The 20796-nt window shown below is 36.3% G+C and overlaps 1 protein-coding gene across 1 annotated transcript in view; it reads left to right on the top strand.

Moving 5' to 3' along the window:
* Nucleotides 1–20796, top strand: part of CFAP54 (cilia and flagella associated protein 54) — a 302579-nt gene that overhangs the window by 233109 nt on the left and 48674 nt on the right. Inside the window, exons 60-63 of the mRNA XM_059402309.1 lie at nucleotides 1667–1765; nucleotides 2294–2435; nucleotides 14971–15144; nucleotides 16597–16817. Of these exons, the coding sequence (XP_059258292.1) occupies nucleotides 1667–1765; nucleotides 2294–2435; nucleotides 14971–15144; nucleotides 16597–16817 (636 nt within the window). The remainder of the gene's footprint in view (nucleotides 1–1666; nucleotides 1766–2293; nucleotides 2436–14970; nucleotides 15145–16596; nucleotides 16818–20796) is intronic.

The following is a 20796-nucleotide window of genomic DNA, read 5'->3' as shown; positions in this document are numbered from 1 at the left end:
AATGTCTGTGTCACTAATTGTTCTTACATTATAATTATTTAATATTATTATGTATCCTTCATTTAATATCTGTTAGTCTTGTTTCCAGAATTTAAGTAAATTTCCCAAACTTACATAGCCAGTAAGCTGGTAAGGGTTACTAAGTGGTTTTATTCTGGCTAATGACTAGGGTCTTCCTATCTTGGAACAGGGCTGTGTTGTGTAAGTTCTCCAGACTTCTCTGGGTTTCATCTACCTCCAACCCATCTTAGCACTTGATCTAGGCCAGGCCACATTTGCACATTGTATTCCCTGCTCTGGCATCAGCATTATTTATTGACTTTCTTTTTCCTGGGGAGTCTTGTAGCTAGAAGTAAAAGAAGGGTATCTTTTGTTATTGTTAGTGTTATTCTGCAGTCTTGTTGAAGATCAAAGAATTGGCCAAAATATGAACATCAAAAAATTAGAACCAAGCAGTCTAATTGAGTAGTTTTATCCAGATTAGTGAAATCTTAAGAACTGACTATTAATTCTTATTTTAGTTATCTTTAAAAATGTAAAATAGGCAAGTACTATGTTACTAGTGGAGTTTCTTTCTGTTATCTTTTGTAGCATTGATTTTTTTTAATGTTTCCTGGTGGTGGGTATTGCATGGAGCACTGGGTGTGGTGCATAAACAATGAATCTTGGAACACTGAAAAAAAATCCATGTAAAATGCTCAGTGAAGTGCATGATACAAAGTGCTAATTCAGTGACACTGATTAGTCACTCATATTATCATTTTTGATTTGTATTGATAATCAATAAATATATGTTAACTGAAAAAAAACTGAACACACACACACAAAACTGAACACACACACAGTAAAAATTATCTCCATTCATTGTTGCTCTTGCTATTCTGTGGAACTTTAAAATTACATTGTCCCTTTAACACTTCCCCAGTTAAAAGGATGACAGCAAATACCTGTCAAAAATCTTTACATAATGTTCTTATTTCTGACATCCTTACACATGATATATTCAACTTATAAATCCTCCGTTGAAATGGCAAATATCATTTTAAGTAAGTACTTTCCTTAAAATGCCATTTGTATTTATTTTATTGTTACTCAAATAATGCAAACTCATCATAAAAAATTAGAAAAGATCATAAAGATAATCACCTTTAAAACCCAGGGTAATGGGGCGCCTGGGTGGCTCAGTGGGTTAAAGCCTCTGCCTTCGGCTCGGGTCATGATCCCAGGGTCCTGGGATCGAGCCCCATGTCGGGGCTCTCTGCTCAGTGGGGAGCCTGCTTCCCTTCCTCTCTCTGTCTGTCTCTCTGTCTACTTGTAATCGCTGTCTGTCAGATAAATAAATAAATTCTTTAAAAAAAAAAAACCCAGGGTAACCACTGTTAATAATTTTCTTTGCTTGTATGTACAGGGAGTATATGCGTGTACTTGTCTTTTTAAAAATGGGATCATACTTTGCATACTATTTTATAACCTCCACTTTCATTTCTCCCATACACTTTCAACATCTTTTCATGTAGATACATATACATTATTGTTTTTTAATATTATTATTATTAATGGCTACATAGTGTTCCACTGAAGTGTCATTTTCAGAGGATGAGAAAATTTATCATGAAACTTCATGATATATTTATCTTTATCATAGTACATGTGCTATATTTTTAAGGCTTCTCCCAGAAGGCATAGTTCTATTGAGGAACCAATGGTGAATAAATTTGAAATATACAGTTCACTGGCCTGGATTGTGATAAGAGCTGCTGCCCAGGTTGGTGTGATTTTTATTTGATCTTTCTCTTTACTGTTCAGACTGTATCCTCTACCTGCCAGCTGTTAGGGCAGCACCATGTATCTCTATGAGAGAAAGGAAAATTCACATTCTTTTGGATTTATGTTGATGATATTTTTAGGAAGATTAGAAATGCTCCTTATATACATAATGTTTTTAATCTTTATTATCCAGGCCTGGCTTTGTTTGTTTCAGCTTTCCTTTAGTGGACGTATTGGCAAATACATATGTGCACATTTTGACGTTTTGGCAAATATCTGTCATAGCTAGGGGAGAGAGCCTATTTAAAGTGGCTCATACATTAATTAAATTGTCAACAGTAATGATATTTTTGACAATGATGTATACTACGTGTTGGGGATCATGTGTTGTTTTCCAGATTATTTTTTCTTCCAATGTATATTGAATATTGTTTTATGAGTTTACTTTTTCAGATTATTTACCTAATGGATAATCTGTGAATCATAAAGCTTATATTTATGGATTCTAATTATGCATTAATTTTAGGTCAGTGAAGCTGTGTTGGAAATGAATCTACTTATTGGAAAGAAGAATGCTAGAACTGATAAAGTTAGCCAAGGGGCATTACCAAACATCCCAGAATTTGCCACCGTGGATCTTCTGTCTTCATACACAGATTATTTGCTTGGTATGTTTGAAATGTCTAGGCATTTTATAAAAACCTGATATATTTAATGTTTAATTGAGTTGCAAAGTTTTAATTGTGGTGATTTGTTGGATTTTAGCATAGAGAGGATAATGGTGTGAAGAACCTTAGGGAGAGGTTAAGGTTCTTAGGGCCTAGCTTCCAAAACAAAGGAGTGTCATTTCATTGTATGTATGTACAAGTTATTCAGTCAGCTCCTGCGTTTCAGATGCAGGGCTTGGTGACAAATGGTGTTCCCTTCTGTCTGCTTCTTTTTCAGTTCACATGTCAAATGAGGCCTTTGGAAAATATTTACTTGTGGGTCCTTTCCTGATCCTTTAAACTGTGTCCTTGCTCGTGTACTCTCATGTAGTTCTCTGTGCTTTATCTTATATTTTAAATGTGTGCACGTGTGTGTATGGCTATGTACACCGGTGTACATATTTGAGCTCCTTCTCTCATTAAACTTTCGTCAGCTTCATGAGGGAAGGGACTTTATTTTGTTTGCTGCCCTAACCACAGAAAATCATACATTACTTGCACATTACAAGCATTCTTATTTGTTAAGTGAATTAATGAATGAGAGGTTAGAATTTAAACTCGACCTCACTGCTGCTTACTTTTTCTCATTTAGAACTCCTTTGTTAGTAAAATATAATCTAAACCTCTAAGTCAGATGAGCATAACATATTTAACATTCATTTATGTGTTTGTCCATTCATTCATTTGAAAAATGTTTATTGAGTACTCTTATGTACTGAACACTTGGATGGATTCTAAGAAGTAAGGTGCTAGAGTCTTGCTTCCAGACTGACATTTCAGTAACAAGCATAATTAATTTTCCTTGGCAGTAGTTGAAGCATTGAGCCAAAGGGAATGAAGAGTGGTCCTTGAACCTGGTGGGAGTGAGGGTTGTCTTTCTGAAACCTCTGAGAACATATCTATAGGCATCAGCTTGACTCTGCTGAAGTGTTAAGTCAACTTTAGCCAAAGGGTTAGTGTCTGAAACCATCCCCTTCTTTGGCTTTCTTTCTTTCCAGCCTAAAAATGGAGCCAGAGATTAAACCATTAGATGGACTTTTTATGCCAAGTTGTCATTTTCTTATTTTATTGCTTTGATGCCCGGTGGGATTTTGCTTCATCAATTACATCTAAAATTCTGTATTAATCAGTTTTTACCAAAATTATGCCATATATCAAACAGCCCTAAAACTTAGTAGCTTAAAACAAGAATTCGTTCTTTGGCTTGTCTCATGTATTCAGCTTTAGTCTGTCAGTTGAGCTTGGGTGTAGTCCATGTACATTTATTATGAAGCCCCAGCTGAAGAGGCAGTGGCTATTTGGGACATGCTCTTCTCATGCTGTACACCAGAGCAAAAGGGCCTAGCTAGATCATGGAAGCACACTCAAGGGCTCTCTCCACACCACATCCCATTGATCGTAACAAAACAGATGGCCAAGTCCAACATCAGTGAGGAATAGAAATCTACTCTATCCATAGAGGAGGAGAGGGGCAAGAATGTTTGCTGAACGATAATCCAGACTACCATATATGACAAATTCAATCTGTGGCTGGTAGCCACCTAAAAGGAATTCTGAGTCACTGCGTGGAAAGACAGGAAAAGGTGTTCCAGTGATCTGCTAATGTTGTCACCCAGGGGCACATGCCCTGAGGAACAGCATCCCCTCTCCAAATGATCTGAGTTGATCCAGGTGAGCAAATAGTCTTCATCTTAGCTATGCTTAATGCTACAGTGTCTGCTTTCTTTGCCTGCTTTGGTGGTTTTCATAGCATATTCTGATTTTCAGTTTCTATTTTATACCATAAGCACTCCTTTACTGTTTTACCAAAATACTAAATTGAAATGACCGAATTTTGGAGTCCAATCTATTTTGCATTTTGCTTTGCCTTAAGGATAATAGTTTTGCACTACAGTATTTTCCTAGCAGACTGATAATTAATTCATGTGATGGTTTCCCTTATTTCAGTATTTGGGTTGGAAGGAGGTACTGAATTCCCTCCTGACTGCTACAAATACCCAGAGGGCAAGGAGGTTCATATTATAAGGAATTGCTAAAGGCAACAGGAGCAAATAAAACTCGTTCGATTTTCCTTACATTAGCATAAATTAGCATGCAGGAGAAAACCTCCTCAGTAATCTCACCCAGACTAACATTGATCTATACATGAGGTAGTGATCGATAGGCATTGTTACTGTATGCAGAGCACTGTACCAGATATTTATGTCCTGAGGGAAGGAGTAGTCATGGAACGCATCAACAAAGTGAGTCCTACCTTCCATGAGCCTCTAGTCATTGACAATCAGAACAGGCATACACCTTGAAATTATATAAATGTGTCTTTTAAGAGGACCATATTCATGGAGGCAGATTAAAGTGAAGCTAGACACAGGCAGGATGAGCATGTGAGTTAATTAGGAAGATTTTCTTCTGGAAGAAGTATACTGTAGTGCAGGTGTAAATAGATCAGAGACATGGGTTGCAGAGTGGAAAGAAAGCACATTTTCCCAACAGAGTATTGATAATCAGAGAAGCATGATGACAGAATAGACTAGTCATGTCTGTGTGCCAGAGAGCTACCATATGATATCTGTAGGACAATAAGGGAATTGAGTTATTCAGCTGGTCAGATTTATTGAGGTTTCCTCTCCATTGTCTTGTGGAAATAGAGACCCTGAAATGATGGTACTGTCAGTATAGGAACATATTTAGGTTCAGTGCCAAAAAAATTTATTCACTGCCTACTTTGACCATACTTGTATTAAAATATACTTATCTTTTTGTCTTGATTTTCTTGGGGCTTTGGTAAAAAATTCAGCTAGGATAAAAATTGTTAAATTTTACAAGACACTTTGAATTAAAAGTAACATTTAAGATTAATGGTCCTGGATGCAGCCTCTCACAACTACATACACTGGTATATAGAAAAACATAAATATGTCATGCTAAAAGCTAATGTTGGTGAACCTATTGTCAGAATATAAAAAGAGATCTGTAGAGCAGAACTAAGGATCACAACTGACCTTTAATATATGCTCTGCCACTTGAAAGAGAAAAACTTCCAGCCTAAAAAAAATCTGATTTATTCTTTCCTTACTGCCTTGCCCCTGGTTCAGGGACATGGGATCAATACCAACTAAAAACTGGGATGCTATTCCTCTACTACTATGTTGATTTCTTCTATTCCTCTAAGACACAACCATCCATAGGGGGAGAACTAGGGGAACACATCTGCAATCCCAAATTATTACACAATTTACAGATGGTAATGGAGATAAATCATTTATGCTAATAGCAGTGATGTGTGTGTGCGTGCGTGTGTGTGCACATGCTCTCTATAAGTTTAGAGAATAAGCAGTTGAGACAATTAGGGTATGATGACAACCATCCTCAGTGAAGCAGAGCTGTTCTGGTCCAACACCTGTAAGATTCTAGAAATTTCACTGAGAGTTCTTCACTTTGATCACTTAAATCTGAGAAGGAACAGTCTCATAACCAAGTGGAGCATACATTCTCCACCCTCTATTATCGGACACTAGGTGTGGAAATGTTCTTTATTCTAGACAGAGTCAACAATGAAAAATAAGAAGCAACAGATGCAATGGAATGCAGTCTTGCAGAGGAAGATTGACACTGCAGGGAAACAAAGGAAGTGTAACAAAATTGTTTGGAACTCTCAGCAAGGCCCAAACAATCAAAGACTGACATAACCATAGAAAGCCATAATGCAGCTAGTGCTAGATAATAGCGGGACCAGTGGCCTGGTGCTATGTGTTAGTGCTCTCTTATGTGATTTCATTTATTCTTTAGGAAAATTCCATGAGAGTATCATTATGCACATATAGTAAATGAAGAAAGGTCCTCAGAGAGGTTATGTAACTAGGATGATTTTCTACTGCTGATACAAACCCTGATCTATCCCATTCTAAAAGCTGTGCCCTTGATCACTGTGTTGGGTATCATAGGAAAGTATTGTCAGAAAATCAAAGGACACAATTAATGCATCACCCTTTTGGATTGAGCTGACATGAAAGATGCTTTTGCCCTCCCAAATCCAAACAAGGCTGGGTAAAACAGAACCAAAATTGTTTTAACTTACAGCTGAGCATGAAATCAGGAAAAGAAAATCTTAAGTTACCAAAATAAAATGAGGGATCATAAGCAAGGGCTGAAGGTGAGGACCTCATTGAAGAGGGAACAGCTGGGGCAGGGACTTTGAATGCCTGGTCAAAGAGGGCACCTGGAAAGAGGGCCATTAGGTAGGGAAGGTCCGAACCCAGGTAACTACGTGGAGCTGAGGTGCAGAGTGGACTTGTCTACGAACTGAGGACTGGAAACATAATGCCTACTGGCTTGAGTAGATACAGAGAAACATGTCAAGTTCCCAGTCAGGGCCAAAAATGAGCCACTTGGGAGAAGTCAGAACACCACGTGAGATGCTAAGGTTGATATTCTCACCACCTGAAAAATGAAGGGAAATTTAAATATTGTCCCAGAACCATGAAACTCATGCATCTCTGGCTGTGGCTGGAGGGAAACCTTTTCAATGGGATATACCTCCCATAAAAGTTCTGAAGATAAACATATAGTGCAGATTATACCTGGACAAATTCCAGCATTCCCTTTTGGGTTGTAAAGCCAAAATAATTGTAAGCACTCAATCAGAAAAAGTAGCCTTTCTATAAGCTAAGAAAATTTGAACTGATATTAATTTTCTCCAGTGACGTTAAAGACCAGACAACGTTGGTCAAATACAAAAGAGGCTCCTTGTTTTCTTTTAACTTAGTTCAATTTTTTACATAGGTAATGTATTGTCAAGAAGCAAAACTCCCAAGGGGCATCTGGGTGGCTCAGTAGATTAAATGTCCAACTCTTGTTTTCAGCTTGGGCCAGGATCTCAGTCTCCTGGGATTGAACCTCATGTCAGACTCTATGCTCAATGCAGAATCTGCTTCAGATTCTCTCTCCCTCTCCCTTCCCTGCTCTCTCTCTCCTTTCTTTTCCAAATAAATAAATAAATAAATAAATAAAATCTTTTAAAAATAAAAATAAATAAATAAATGATTTTAAAAATTTATTTATAATTTAAAAAAAATTTCTGTTATAAAAGGGCATGGAGAGAAAGTCTTCCTTCTACCTTCTCTGCAAGTAGCTGAGTTCTCTGCAGAGGCGGTTGGCGTCATTGCATTCTTGTCCTATTCCTGCTATAAGACAACCACAATTTAGGGACTTAAAACGACACAAGATCTATCTTTAGTTCGGGAGGTCAGAAGTCTGAAATAGGTCTCACTGGGCTAAAATAAAGGTGTGGGCAAGCTATATCCCTCTGGAGGCCTTAGGGGAGAATCTGTTTTGGCCGGAATGCTGGCTTATATGATAGTAGATTCACGAATATTGCCTTTTGTTTGTTTACATTGTCCTAGTACACATTTGCCCATTCTTTTGTTTTCAACCTTTCTAAATCATCTTATTTTAAATATGCCCCTTAAATAGAACACAGAGTTGGGTTTTCTTTGTTTTAGAACTTGATAGTATTTTTCTTTTGGGTAGTAGGGAATTTTAGCTAATTTAAATTAATTGACATGAAAGGTATGTTTGGCATTATTTTGTATCATTTTATAATATGCATATAGTAAATTAAGAGTCAAAACAATAAAATGAGATAATTTCAGGGGAAAAATAAACTATTAGCCAACTTATTTAGGAAAATTAATTACAGTAAAAAAGAATGAATGATAAGAGGAAGGAAGTCACTGATATTGAGAAATTGAGTTTTCTTTCTGTTTAACTTAAAGCAAATAAATTTTTAAAACTTTGTGAAATGTATAATTTTGGAGAAAAATATAATTTACCCAAATTTACTTCAAAATACATTATATAAAAAATTAGGCAAATCTATTATTATAGAAGAAACAAAGTTACATGAGAAATTAAAATTAAAGTTTATTAACTAATTTTGAAAGAACAGTAATAAATCCATTAGAAGTTAGCATGAGTGACACTAAAAATCTCTTTAATGTCTGGTTTAATAATAGAGCTGGACGCTCACACCGACTTCTGTAGTCAGCCTGCGACAACATGATGTTTTATTCAAAATATGTGAAGAAAATCCAGCTTCACACAGATAGGTAGATAGAAAGTGGAGGACTGTTTAAAGAGCCTTTTCAGAAGATTGTGAGTATTCTTTGGTACCAAACCAACACCAGGTATATGGTAGTTCCTTAGTTCCAGTGTATACTATGAAACAGTATCATTGAACTTTTTGTACTGTTACATTATAATACGTCAGCCTTTCAGTCTGAGTGGATCTTTTACTCATACATGATTTTGTAATATCATGCATCAGATATTTGGAAAATCGTGACTCTCTGGGTTTTGCAGGACTTACAGATGTTTGTATAATTCACTGGACAATTTTTAAAAAACAAAAATTTTAAAATACCACCACCATTCTTCTTATCAGAAAGTATTGAGAAGCCCATGGTGGCATATACAAATTTTCTAAAAATTCTAAATTTTTTCTTAAAAATTTGAATTTTATCATTGGCAGTAAATATCGTCAGTTATTTTCCTTGAAGGTCCACTACTTTATGGAAGGTGTTTGCCGCACAACTAAGTATGGACAACACTTAGTCTGTCTTCTCAGTAGTTCTTTTATGTAAAAATGGTGTTCCATGGTGGGGGGGTGATCAGTGCATTCCATTTGCAGTTTAATTACAGAAGTGCTTTTCCTTAAGACAGCCATTGTGTATTTCAGTATGCAGCAGAAATATTTTTTTAATTTAAATTCAAGTCAGTTAACCTGTAGTAGTATTTGTTTCATGAGTAGAATGTAGTGATTCATCACTTACATAAACACCCAGGTGCCCTCCTCAATGCCCATCACCCATTTAACCCATCCCTCCTCTTTCCTCTACCTCCCCTCCAGCAACCCTCAGTTTGTTCTCTATAGTTAAGAGTTTCTTTTGGTTTGCCTCCCTCTCTGTTTTTATCTTATTTTATTTTTCCTTCTTTCTTGAATTCTACATATGAATGAAATCATATGATATTTATCATATGGTATGATTTACTTTCTCTGACTGACTTATTCCACTTAACATAATGTACTCTAGTTCCACCCAGGTTGCTGCAAATGGCAAGATTATATTCTTGCCCTTTCTTTTTGATGGCTGAGCGAAAACATTTTATGTGTTCTTCCCATTTCATCACACAAATTACGAAAAAAGATGTGTACTTGAGGGTCAGTAGTTAATAGCTTTAATTTTTCTGCTTTTCAGGGACATTCTTAAGTGAAACTGTCATTTTTATTTATTTATATTTTTTAATTTATTCATTTTACTATGAGTGCATTGCAGTGAAGAATGCAAGAAGTACTAGTACAGTTTGATGTCACTGCCTTCCTAGGGGAAGGCACCACAGTTTTACTTATCATTCCCTTTGCACCATCAATGTACATGTCAACACACTAATTCCAGGATAAACCACTGAATTCAGAAAGATTATTCAACATTTTGCATATTTCACTTGTATTCTTGCTCATCATTCACAAACAAGGAGATCTTTCAGTAGTTGGTGCTGGTATTATTAGACAAATCCAAGCAAAACTGCATGACCAACAATGTCCACAGATATGAGCATTTGTAAGGCAAAAGTGCAACTCTGCGGATGTGTTACTGAGGCTTCATGTTTGCAGCTACATCTCGAATTCAACAAGTTATTTTATTATTGGAAAATGCTACAATTTTGTTTACTGATTTTTCAACCAGTGCAAGTTATTGCAAACAGGACACTGAGGTCTTAGTCTTCAGGATATGTATTCAGCAATGTTAACTTATTAGTTTCTAGGCTTTTGTGTGCATTTCTCCAGCCAACACAATATGATAACCTACTCTATATGATGCTTCACTGACTTTTTCATTTATAGTTTGAAAAGCTGTAACAGAATTTCTTTTTCTTTAAAGAGCTCATCACATACATGTTCAAAATGTGTATGTATTTCTTTTTTTTTAAACTCTGAGCAAATGGTGTTAAGATACCTCAACTGAACTGCCACCATAACTGTTTTAAAAATGTGCAACTCACCATTGCCCTTTCTTTTTGAGATTTACATCTGAATAGTATACTCTGCCTCCTTTGTATCCTCTACGTGGGGACAACCACTTTGGACACAATGCCGTGCATCTTGTGGTTTGGGATTTTAGCTCATTCCTGGTTTATTGAAAATATAATTTGCATTTTATTTGTTTTTTTGTGTTGCTTTGGGATGATTTCCAGGAGAAGACAACATGCCAATTCTATATGGACAACTTTGCCAATTCTATATGGACAACACAATAAAATAAAAAATATTTTATCATGTTGTAACATAAATATGGAAAAATCACACAAATAGTGAAAATATAGTTTCATTCAATATCATAAAGGAAATGCCCATATAACCATCATGGGTAAAAAATAAAATAAATCCAGTACCCTACAAGTCTATATCATGCCCACTTCCACTGCCAACCAACCCCCCTTTTCCCCCAGCCTTATTGAAATATAATTGATGTATAACATTTTGTAAGTTTAAGGTGTAAAATGCAATGATTTATACATGTATACATTGCAGAATAATTACCACAATAAAGTTAGTCAACACATCCTAACATCCCTACTTTCTGATTTCTAACGCATATATTTTGCCAGCTTTTGATTTTTGTATAAGTGAAATTATAGTCTATATTCTTTTGTATCTGTCTTTGTTTGTTCAACACTATGTTTGTGTAGTTCACTCTTTGATGGACATAATAACAACTTACTAGCCATTCTACTGTTGATAAATATTTGGGGGTTATCAGGAATGATGGTTCTATGAATATACTTGTATATTAGTTTTTGTGCACAAACATACACATTTTTTAGAAGATTTTATTTATTTATTTGACAGAGATCACAAGTAGGTAGAGGCAGACGGGGGGTGGGGAGCAGGCTCCCTGCTGAGCAGAGAGTCAGATGAGGGGCTCGATCCCAGTACCCTGGGATTATGACCTGAGCTGAAGGCAGAGGCTTTAACCCACTGAGCCACCCAGGAGCGCCTTAAACATAAACATTTTTATGTATATACCAAGGAGTATAATTGCTGGGCCATAGGTCATATTTTCAACTTAGTACTATCAAGAAGTTCTCCAAAGGGGTTTGAATTTAAATTTTACCTTGAGGACTAAAAAGGTAGGACACTATTATATATAGTATTGGCCTTTTTTTATTTAAAGATTTTTACTTATTTACTTGACAGAGAGCTACAGAGAGAGCACAAGTAGACAGAGCAGCAGGCAGAAGGAGAGGGAGAAGCAGGCTCTGTACTGAGCAGGGTGCCTGTTGGGCTCAATCCCAGGACCCTGGGATCATGACCTGAGGTGCAGGTGGCCACTTAACCGACTGAGCCACCCAGGTGCCCCAATATTGGCTTTTTTTAGTATTTTTTAGGAACTCCTTATTCAAGAATCATGACCAGTTTTCTTGGGAGTTTTCTCTCTTTTTCTTGGAAATAGGGAGAGATTCTTTCAGTATTCTGGATAGAACCATTTTGTAGAGTATAAGTATTGCAAATATCTTTTATCCCCTCTGTGCTTTGCCTTTACATTTTGCTAGTTGTACCTTTTCACTATACAAAGTTCATAATTTTAGAAATTCTTTTTCTATGAGATTTTCAAAACTGAAAACAGAAAGCATAAGCCACAAAAGAAAAGATTTATAAATTGGACAACATTAAAGAAGATGTGCTCCATATACACAATGGAATATTATGCCTCCGTCAGAAAGGATGAATACCCAACTTTTGTATCAACATGGATGGGACTGGAGGAGATTATGCTAAGTGAAATAAGTCAAGCAGAGAAAGTCAATCATCATATGGTTTCACTTATTTGTGGAACATAAGGAACAGCACAGAGGTTATTAGGAAAAGGAAGGGGAAAATGAAAGGGGAGAATCAGAGGAGGGACTATGGACTCTGGGAAACAAACTGAGAGTGTTAAAAAAGGAGGGGAAGTGAGGGGGTGGGTGAGCCTGGTGATGGGTATTAAGGAGGGCATGGATTGCGTGGAGCACTGGGTGTTACATGCAAACAATGAATCATGGAACACTACATCAAAAACTAATGATGTACTGTATGGTTACTAAATAACAAAAAAAAGAAATATTTTTCTATGCAAAAGTCATAAAGATACTCTCCTATGTATACCATCTTTTTTTTTTTTTTTCACAATTAGATCTACAAGTCACCAAGTCACCTAGAATCTATTCTTGTATATGGTGTGAGGCTGAAGTCAAGATTAATTTTTCCATATGATATACAATTAACCCAGAACCATGTATTAAAAAGACCAACCTTTTTCACAGTATTGTTGTGTCACATCTGTTTTAAACCAAGTATCCAAGTATATGGTGTAAGAGAGAAAGGTAGAAAGAGAGCAAAAGAGAGAGAGAGAATCAGTATGTTCTTATATTTATCTCATTAGAGAAATAAATATAAGAATATTTTGCAAGACCACAAGGAGAGATGTGTGTTCCCATTGAAAAGGCCTACTACATAACAAGCAGCATGAATGAAAAAGACCTAGGCCCAGATGCAAAATGAAATTTTCAATCACCACAAATAATGAAGAGTTCATTAAAAACATTACAGAGTAAAGAAGATGGTCAAACACAGGAATGAGTATTTGACTAGCATCTGGCTTCTCCCCAGCAATGGTGGATACTAGAAAACAGTAGACTAACACCTTTAAAGTTTTAAGGAAAGATGAGTTTCAACCAAAATCATATATTTAGCTAAACAATCAGTCAAGCATGACTGAGTTGAGCAACGGCTCGACTGATCTTCTTTTGGTGAACTTTTTAAAAGTAAATTACTAGCAAATGTACCTCAGCACCCAAAGGTTAGAAACAAAGAAAAAAGTATGTGAGATAGGAGAAAAAAAGAGAAGGAAGGAAGGAAGGAAGGAAAGGAGGAAGGAAAGGAGGAAGGAAATGGGATTAGGGAGAGGTTTGCGTAGTATTCCAAAAAGTACTGGGAATATTCTCTTTGCTAAACTGGTTGGTAAGAGCATGGGAATTCATCTTATTATTCAAGAAAACATACATAGACCATTAACCATAAAAGTTTCTATTCATCTTTCTTCCTTTCCTTCCTGGAAGCAGTCATTATCCTAATAAATACCAATAAATATCCTAATAAACTACTATATATATGCTATAAATATATAAATATGTGTGTGTGTGTGTGTGTGTGTGTTGTGACAATCTTTTCAGGATCTTACCATGCCCGTTTTAAGATGAGAAAATTAAAACTGAGGAAGTCAAAAGCCCAGAGAGGAGCAGAGAGGTTCAAGGTCACACTCTTGGGAGAAGTACATCTGGCATTTGAACTGTGACCCTACACTATATACTTTCTGCCTTATAGATCTAATTAATTCATTTTGCATGCCACCAAATGAATAGACTTCTGTTTATTTTTCCAAGTTTCCATATTTCTGATATTACAACAAGGGTGGCATGACTGTCTTCTACAAGAATCCTCATGCACTTATACCACTTACAAGTATCTGCAAACTGAGGGGTTTGAAGTGGCGGGGGAGTGGGAGGTTGGGGTACCAGGTGGTGGGTATTATAGAGGGCACGGATTCCATGGAGCACTGGGTGTGATGAAAAAATAATGAATACTGTTTTTTCTGAAAATAAATAAATTGATTTAAAAAAAAAAGTATCTGCATTTCTAATTGCGTAAGATCTTGTCAAACTGCTTTCCCAAGAAGTTGCTCTTACAAGTAGTATATGAAGATACCAGTTGCCTTACATTGTTATCACTATTTGTTATTTTCAGATTTTAGTATCTGTCAATTACTGAGAGGTGGAAATGCATTTCATTTTAATTTGCATTTTTCTGATTTTTAACAATGCTAAAACGTTAGCTATTTGGGTCTCCTTTTCTATGAGTTGACTGTTGAAATTTTATGTCCACTTTTCTTTTGGACTCTGACTTTTCTTTATCGATTAGTGCAAGGAATTACACATATTCGAGAAAAACAATTCATACGTATTCTAAATATTCTAAATATTTTTCTCCTGTCAGTGGTTTGTCTTTTAACTTTATTTTTTTTTTAAGGATTTTATTTATCCATTAGTTTGAGAGAGAGATCACCAGCAGGCAGAGAGGCAGGCAGCGAGAGAGGTGGAAGCAGGCTCCCTACCAAGCAGAGAGCCTGACGTGGGGCTCGATCCCAGGACCCTGAGACCATGACCTGAACCGAAGGCAGAGGCCTAACCCACTGTGCCACCCAGGTGTCCCTGTCTTTTAACTTTATGTTCGGTGTCTTTTGTGATATAAAAATGTTTTTTAATCAAATGTGGCCCTATGTGTCAGTCTTTCCTTTATGGGTTATGCTTTTTTTTTTTTTCCATATGGTTATTTTTCAAGGAAAGCATAATATTTGCCTTACAAACTTTCTTCATTTACTGTTATTATTTTTACTTTTAGATAACTACCAAGTGGTCTTCCCGACTACCTATAGATGCTCTTATCAAAGTGATGGCGTGTGTGATAATACAGATGCTAGAAAAAATCCTCAGAATAAAGTGGATATTACATGGAATCTTCTACTGCGCTATTATATTCATCTGCAAAGGATTAATAACATGAGCAAACTGCTAGGTAGGTTTTGATGGGTTAAGAAAAACACATTTTCCAGTTCTTGTTAAGTCATCTTTCTTTTATAGAATTTTAAAATGCTATTGACCTCTTTTTGGAATGAACTCTTATCAGAATAGTATTTCAACATAGCTAACTTCCTCTGACATTCTATATATTTTATTTCACATATTTAAAAATGTTATTGTAAGGATGTATCCAGAGGCTTCCCAAGACTGCCAAAGGGGCCCATGGCTCAAAACAGTTAAGAATCAGAGTGATCACAATTGACAGCTTATGAAATGAACAGTATGGAATTTTGACTTTAAGGAGAGAATGTTCCAGTATCCAGTATGTAAAAGAGAAAGGATACATGACTTCAGATAAGATATGTAACTTTATTGAGTATTTTTGTTTTGTTTATTTTTTTTGTTGTTGTTGTTGTTGTTGTATGATCAATGCTGTTTGAAGAACATCCAGAAAAACTGGGATAATCTGCTTCATGCCAGTCCCTCTTGTGTTTCTCACTGTGCTCATGAAATTGGTGATTTCATGTTGTTCATCAGTGCAGATAGTTGGAAAAGACAGTTTGACCCGTGTCAGGGCCCAGTGATGGAGAAGCTGGCAGGGCAAATACGCTGAGTCACAGAGTTACTACACATAGTTATCAGGAATTAGCAGTGGGTTAGAAAGCACACAGAGAGGTGTCAGGTGTAAAAGTTACATCACGAGAAGGGCAAGAATATAAGAAGTTTGAGCAGAGGATGTGGACATGAGCCAGTAGAGCACAGTCTGGCAATGTCTGCTCCATATCAACTCAGCTCACCTTTGAATTCACCTGCTGGTACCTGTCACACACCCACATTTTACTGCTTTTCTGCCCTGGGCTCTTCCTAAAACTACGGAGACTTGCTCAGCTCACTGTCAGGACAGTCCAAAATGCCAAGGATTCCACACATACTAACGAGGTAGGAAACTGGTAGAAAACATTCCAGTTTCCCAATCCCAGACAGTTCTACATGTTATTTTTCAGAAGGTCTTCAGCAGGACTGAGCCCTTCTTGTCCAGAACTACAGCCCATCCATTAACTCTCTGTTGGCTCTTCTCTCACTTCCTTTGTTCTCTCACTTATGCTCCTGAGATCATTTTTCAAATAAATTACCTGCACCTAAGTTTTTGCTTTAAGATCTTTGTCGGGGTAAGTCCCAAATGAGATGACTATGTAGAATATTTTGTATTTTCAAGACTTAGAACCTAAAGCAATATCCTCAAATGCTTCTGAAATTTTGTTTATTTCCTTGTGGCAAGAACCAATGCCATTAGTGTATAAGCTTAAAAACGGAGGAATTATACTGGCAACCACTAGCTGAGGTGGTGTGATTTATAGGGAGAGCAGTTAATGAGCAAATACCAACAATACTGAGACTGTTCTCTTGTCTAACGTGACTCTAAATTAACATATTTTTCTTCCCTAAGCGTCTCCAAAACCAGGATCTGGAATTTCATTGCCAGATGATACACTTCTCACGTCCCTTTTCAACTCTGGGCTGATTTTACGCCAAAAAGAAATGCATTTTTTCCTTAAAAGATTTTTACAGCTGTATTCTTCCTCTTGTATTGATGAATTTCCAAAAGAACTATGTCAAGGATTGGAAAATACGCTTTTTTTGGAAAAAGTCTTATATGACCCAGTAAAGGTACTGTTCTCAAACATATATGTTTGTAAAACTTCTTAGAATCATTGCTATATTTCTGAAGGAAGCACATTTGAGATAACTCAAGTGGATATCGTGTATTGTAAATTTCTAATTTGTATTTATAAAATGAATAAATCAAGTCATTTGCATTGAATTTTTTCCAAACCAAAAAATATATATATATCAGTCATTAAATTTGAATTCTCTTGACTTCGGACTTCGCCATATAGTACTTTCATTTTTATGATTATAAACTTGCCCATATCAGACATGTCCTTGTTTCTAAGCCCAGAGAAGTGACCTGAAAATGTGACTTCTTCCAAATTGAGAATCTTTGTTTATCTTGTTCTGCTAGATTTTTGGTTAGATGGTAATATATATTTTTTTAAAAAACATTCTTGAACAAAAGAGTGAGGTTACTATTAATAAATTGTGATTTTAAAAAGTAGTGGGAAGACATACTAAGAGATCATTTAAGTATTCATTTAAAGAAGTGATTCTCAGTGAGAGTTATGGAGTGGCTGTCCAGGCAGTGCATTAGGATCCACATGGGAGGATTGACATGCCCAATGCCCTATTTCCTGCCCAGATTATAGATCATTTAAGAAATAAAAACGTTTAAGAGTTTGGGATTAAAAAAAAAAATCCACCCTGATGAGTCAGTGTTGACATTGCAGGATATAGTTTCTATTTACTGGAAATGGTCTTCCTAAAAACAAATAGCACAGTAGACAGACCAGCTGTGTTTGTTTGTTTGGTTGGTTTGGTCATTGTAGGCCCCCTTAAAATATGTGTGGACACAGACCTTTTTAAAATCTGTCTCTTGGTGTGGCTCAGTCAGTTAAGTGTTCGTCTTTGCCTCAGGTCACGATCGCAGGGTCCTGGGATCCAGTCCCAACATCAGGCTCCTTGTTCAGGGACCCTGCTTCTCCCTCTGCCTACTGCTCCCCCAGCTTGTGCTCTCTCAATCTCTCTAACAAATAAATAAAATCTTTTTAAAAATTAAAAAAAAATCTGTCTCATGAAGGAACAGAGAATAGTCACTCCCTACAAACCATTCTCTCCCAAGAAGAAAGAGCATAATTATGTATATCCAACATTTCTTTTCCCCCAAATTCCCCAGTCAAGTAGCTCTCCAGGGGAGAGGAGTGAGAGGAGCTGAAAGGCCAGCGACGTTCTGTCAATGTCTGACCCTCGGCTGGGAAGGAAGCAGCAGGGCTGGGATGAAATCACTTCCATCTAACACCAGATCCCCAATTACCCTTCTAGAAACTGTGACTCCCTTTGAGGATTACTGTCATGTGCCCCAGATGCCTCTGGTATTCATTCTGGCATAAGGGACAGAGAATGAGAAGGTGGAGAACTATAGTTTTGTGAATGGATTCTTGTGACTATTTTGTATGAGTCTGGAAACCAATCGGTGTGATTTCTTAATATTCCGAAAGGAGCTCTGCCTGAGGATTGTACTATTAAGGGCAGCCTACCATCGCCCATTTCCTAAGCATGAAGCTCCGAACAGAGAGCCTTGAATACACTGTAAATGTATGTGACATTTCTAATGGCAGCAGCGTTACCAAAGATTATTGTACCCTGTTTGCCTTTTTTTTTTTTTTAAATATAATTAGTGTAACACTCTCCCAGAATAATCAGCTCTGGAGATCACTCTCGCTCGCCTGACAGGTGCAAGCCACCTAATCATGTGTTCGTTTCACTGGGGTAGACAGCTAACGAGCATAGAGCCTTTGGATTTTTTTAAAAAATAAACTGCAAGCTTGGCTGATTTTTATAATAACGTTTTTGAGCTTTTAATCACTCAGGAGGCTATTTCAATCAAACTCTTTCCATAATTTGATACTTAATCCTGCCTTTCCTCCACAAAGAAATAGACGTCTTTCCAGAGAGATCATTGCTAGGTGCCAGGCTCATCAACGTGTGCGTCTGCATATTGTTAGGTCTATTGAAGCTCTGTGGTGGAAAAACAAAGATGCCAAACAAATTACATTAAAAATTCCTGGAAAAAAAATGATTAAAATTATGCACAATACTGGGTGATTCATACTTAGACTTGTTGTAAGGTCCAATATTTGACTAGTGTAAAGTGATTTGTTGTTTTTAGGACTGTGGCAAACAAGCTTCTCCTGGTAGGTCTGTTGTTTCATTCCTTTCAAAGAACAAATAAAACATATAAAAAATATTCAGTGTATGGTCCATCAATGAGCATATATACTTAATTCCATTAGCAAATAGATTTTATGTTTTTGTAAAGATAATGGAAAATTAAATGCCTCTTTTGATATTAACTTTTGTTACAACTTACCCTTATTAGATCATCATGTTAGTAAATGCTGAATATACTGAAATAGTAAAATATTTGCTTATTATTTTTCTCTCCTTAGTTATTTTTTTTTCTGCTTAGTCATTAAATATGAATTCTTGCTAAAATAGTTGTCAGAACCTCTGAAAGGCACTTAGATATGAAAAAAATATAAGAAATTAGTTTTGGAATCGGTTATTTACCTGAATTTTTGGTGGACCACATGACATAGAATTAAGCTTAATTTAGCACTTTTAAATGGTTATTTAAACATGATAGTCTTGTTTATTGTCTATTTTGGTTATGCTTTTAGTATCATAGTACTAATAAATGAGGATTCTGGCTTATAATATCCTTTTATGATGATAGTCTCTAGACATTTTTGTAAAGTTTTCATCTTTAATGTTACCCTTCAGTCATGACATATTTTTTCTTTTATCAGTAGACAACTTGAAAGGTCTGTGCTTTATTTCTCTTTTTATTTTATTTTGAAGACTCTCACTGACAGTCTTATATCTTGAATAAGCTCAGAAATAGTGGGAGGCACAAAGCTGTACAGAAACAACAGGCATTTCTTACTGACCACTTACATTTTCCCCTTCATCATCAAGCCTTAAGATACCTTGGATGTCAAAAGTTCACCAAGAGAATTGCGTCCAAGCTACCATGCTATAATCTTGGATTGAATAAGAGCAAGTTAATTTTGAAAATACATTACATTCCATTAAAGAAGGTCCTTTTCAGATTTGAGGTATTATTATCACTATTATTATCTCTCTGGATAGACTTTTTTTTTTTTAATAGCAACCATGCTTTATTTTCTGAGCTAGTTTTAAAAAACTGAATAATTTATCAAATTGCCAATTGCATCCTATACATTTATGTTTCCTGAAAACTCCTGATTCAGGGACCTGGTTGCATCAAAGTAGGTTCAGATGCTCCAAGACTGAATTTACAAATCAACCACATTCATTTAAAGAAGGAATGAGATCAGTAGATTTTAATATTTTATAGCAAAAACTGTGTCTTATTTTGCATATGACATTGCAAAAAATGCTGTTGGAAAGTAGATATTACTTATTATAATCATACCCTCAGTTTATTCGCCACTGAATAAACAAGAAAAAAAGGAGATGTTCTTAGAATCTGTGATGATCTTGAGACTAAAATGATAGCAGTGACATTTTCCTCTCTACATCTTTAGTCTGGGAGAGTCACCAAAGTGGAAGACATTTGTTGAGTTCTATGGGGTTTTCTTTTTTTTTCCCAAAGATTATTTATTTGAGAGAGAGAGAGACAACATGAGCAGGAGGGACAGAGGGGAAGAAAACCAGAGAGAGAGAATCTCAGATTTTGCACTGAGCAAGAAGCCCGAGACAGGGCTCGATTTCACCACCCGAAGATCATGACCTGAGCTAAACCAAGAGTTGGACACCTAACCAACTGCACCACCCAGGCACTCTGAGTCCCATGTGTTTTGAAGCATATTTTTCTGTAGTAGAATCTTCTCTGGTAATCGGGAACAGTTTTAAAAGCAGAGAGAGTCAATTATCATATGGTTTCACTTATTTGTGGAGTATAACAAATAGCATGGAGGACATGGGGAGTTAGAGAGGAGAGGGGAGTTGGGGGAAATTGGAAGGGGAGGTGAACCATGAGAGACTA

This window comes from Mustela nigripes, chromosome 6 (assembly GCF_022355385.1).
Source record: "Mustela nigripes isolate SB6536 chromosome 6, MUSNIG.SB6536, whole genome shotgun sequence".
Taxonomy (NCBI): Eukaryota; Metazoa; Chordata; class Mammalia; order Carnivora; family Mustelidae; genus Mustela; species Mustela nigripes.
This window is presented reverse-complemented; position numbering and strand designations above follow the sequence as displayed.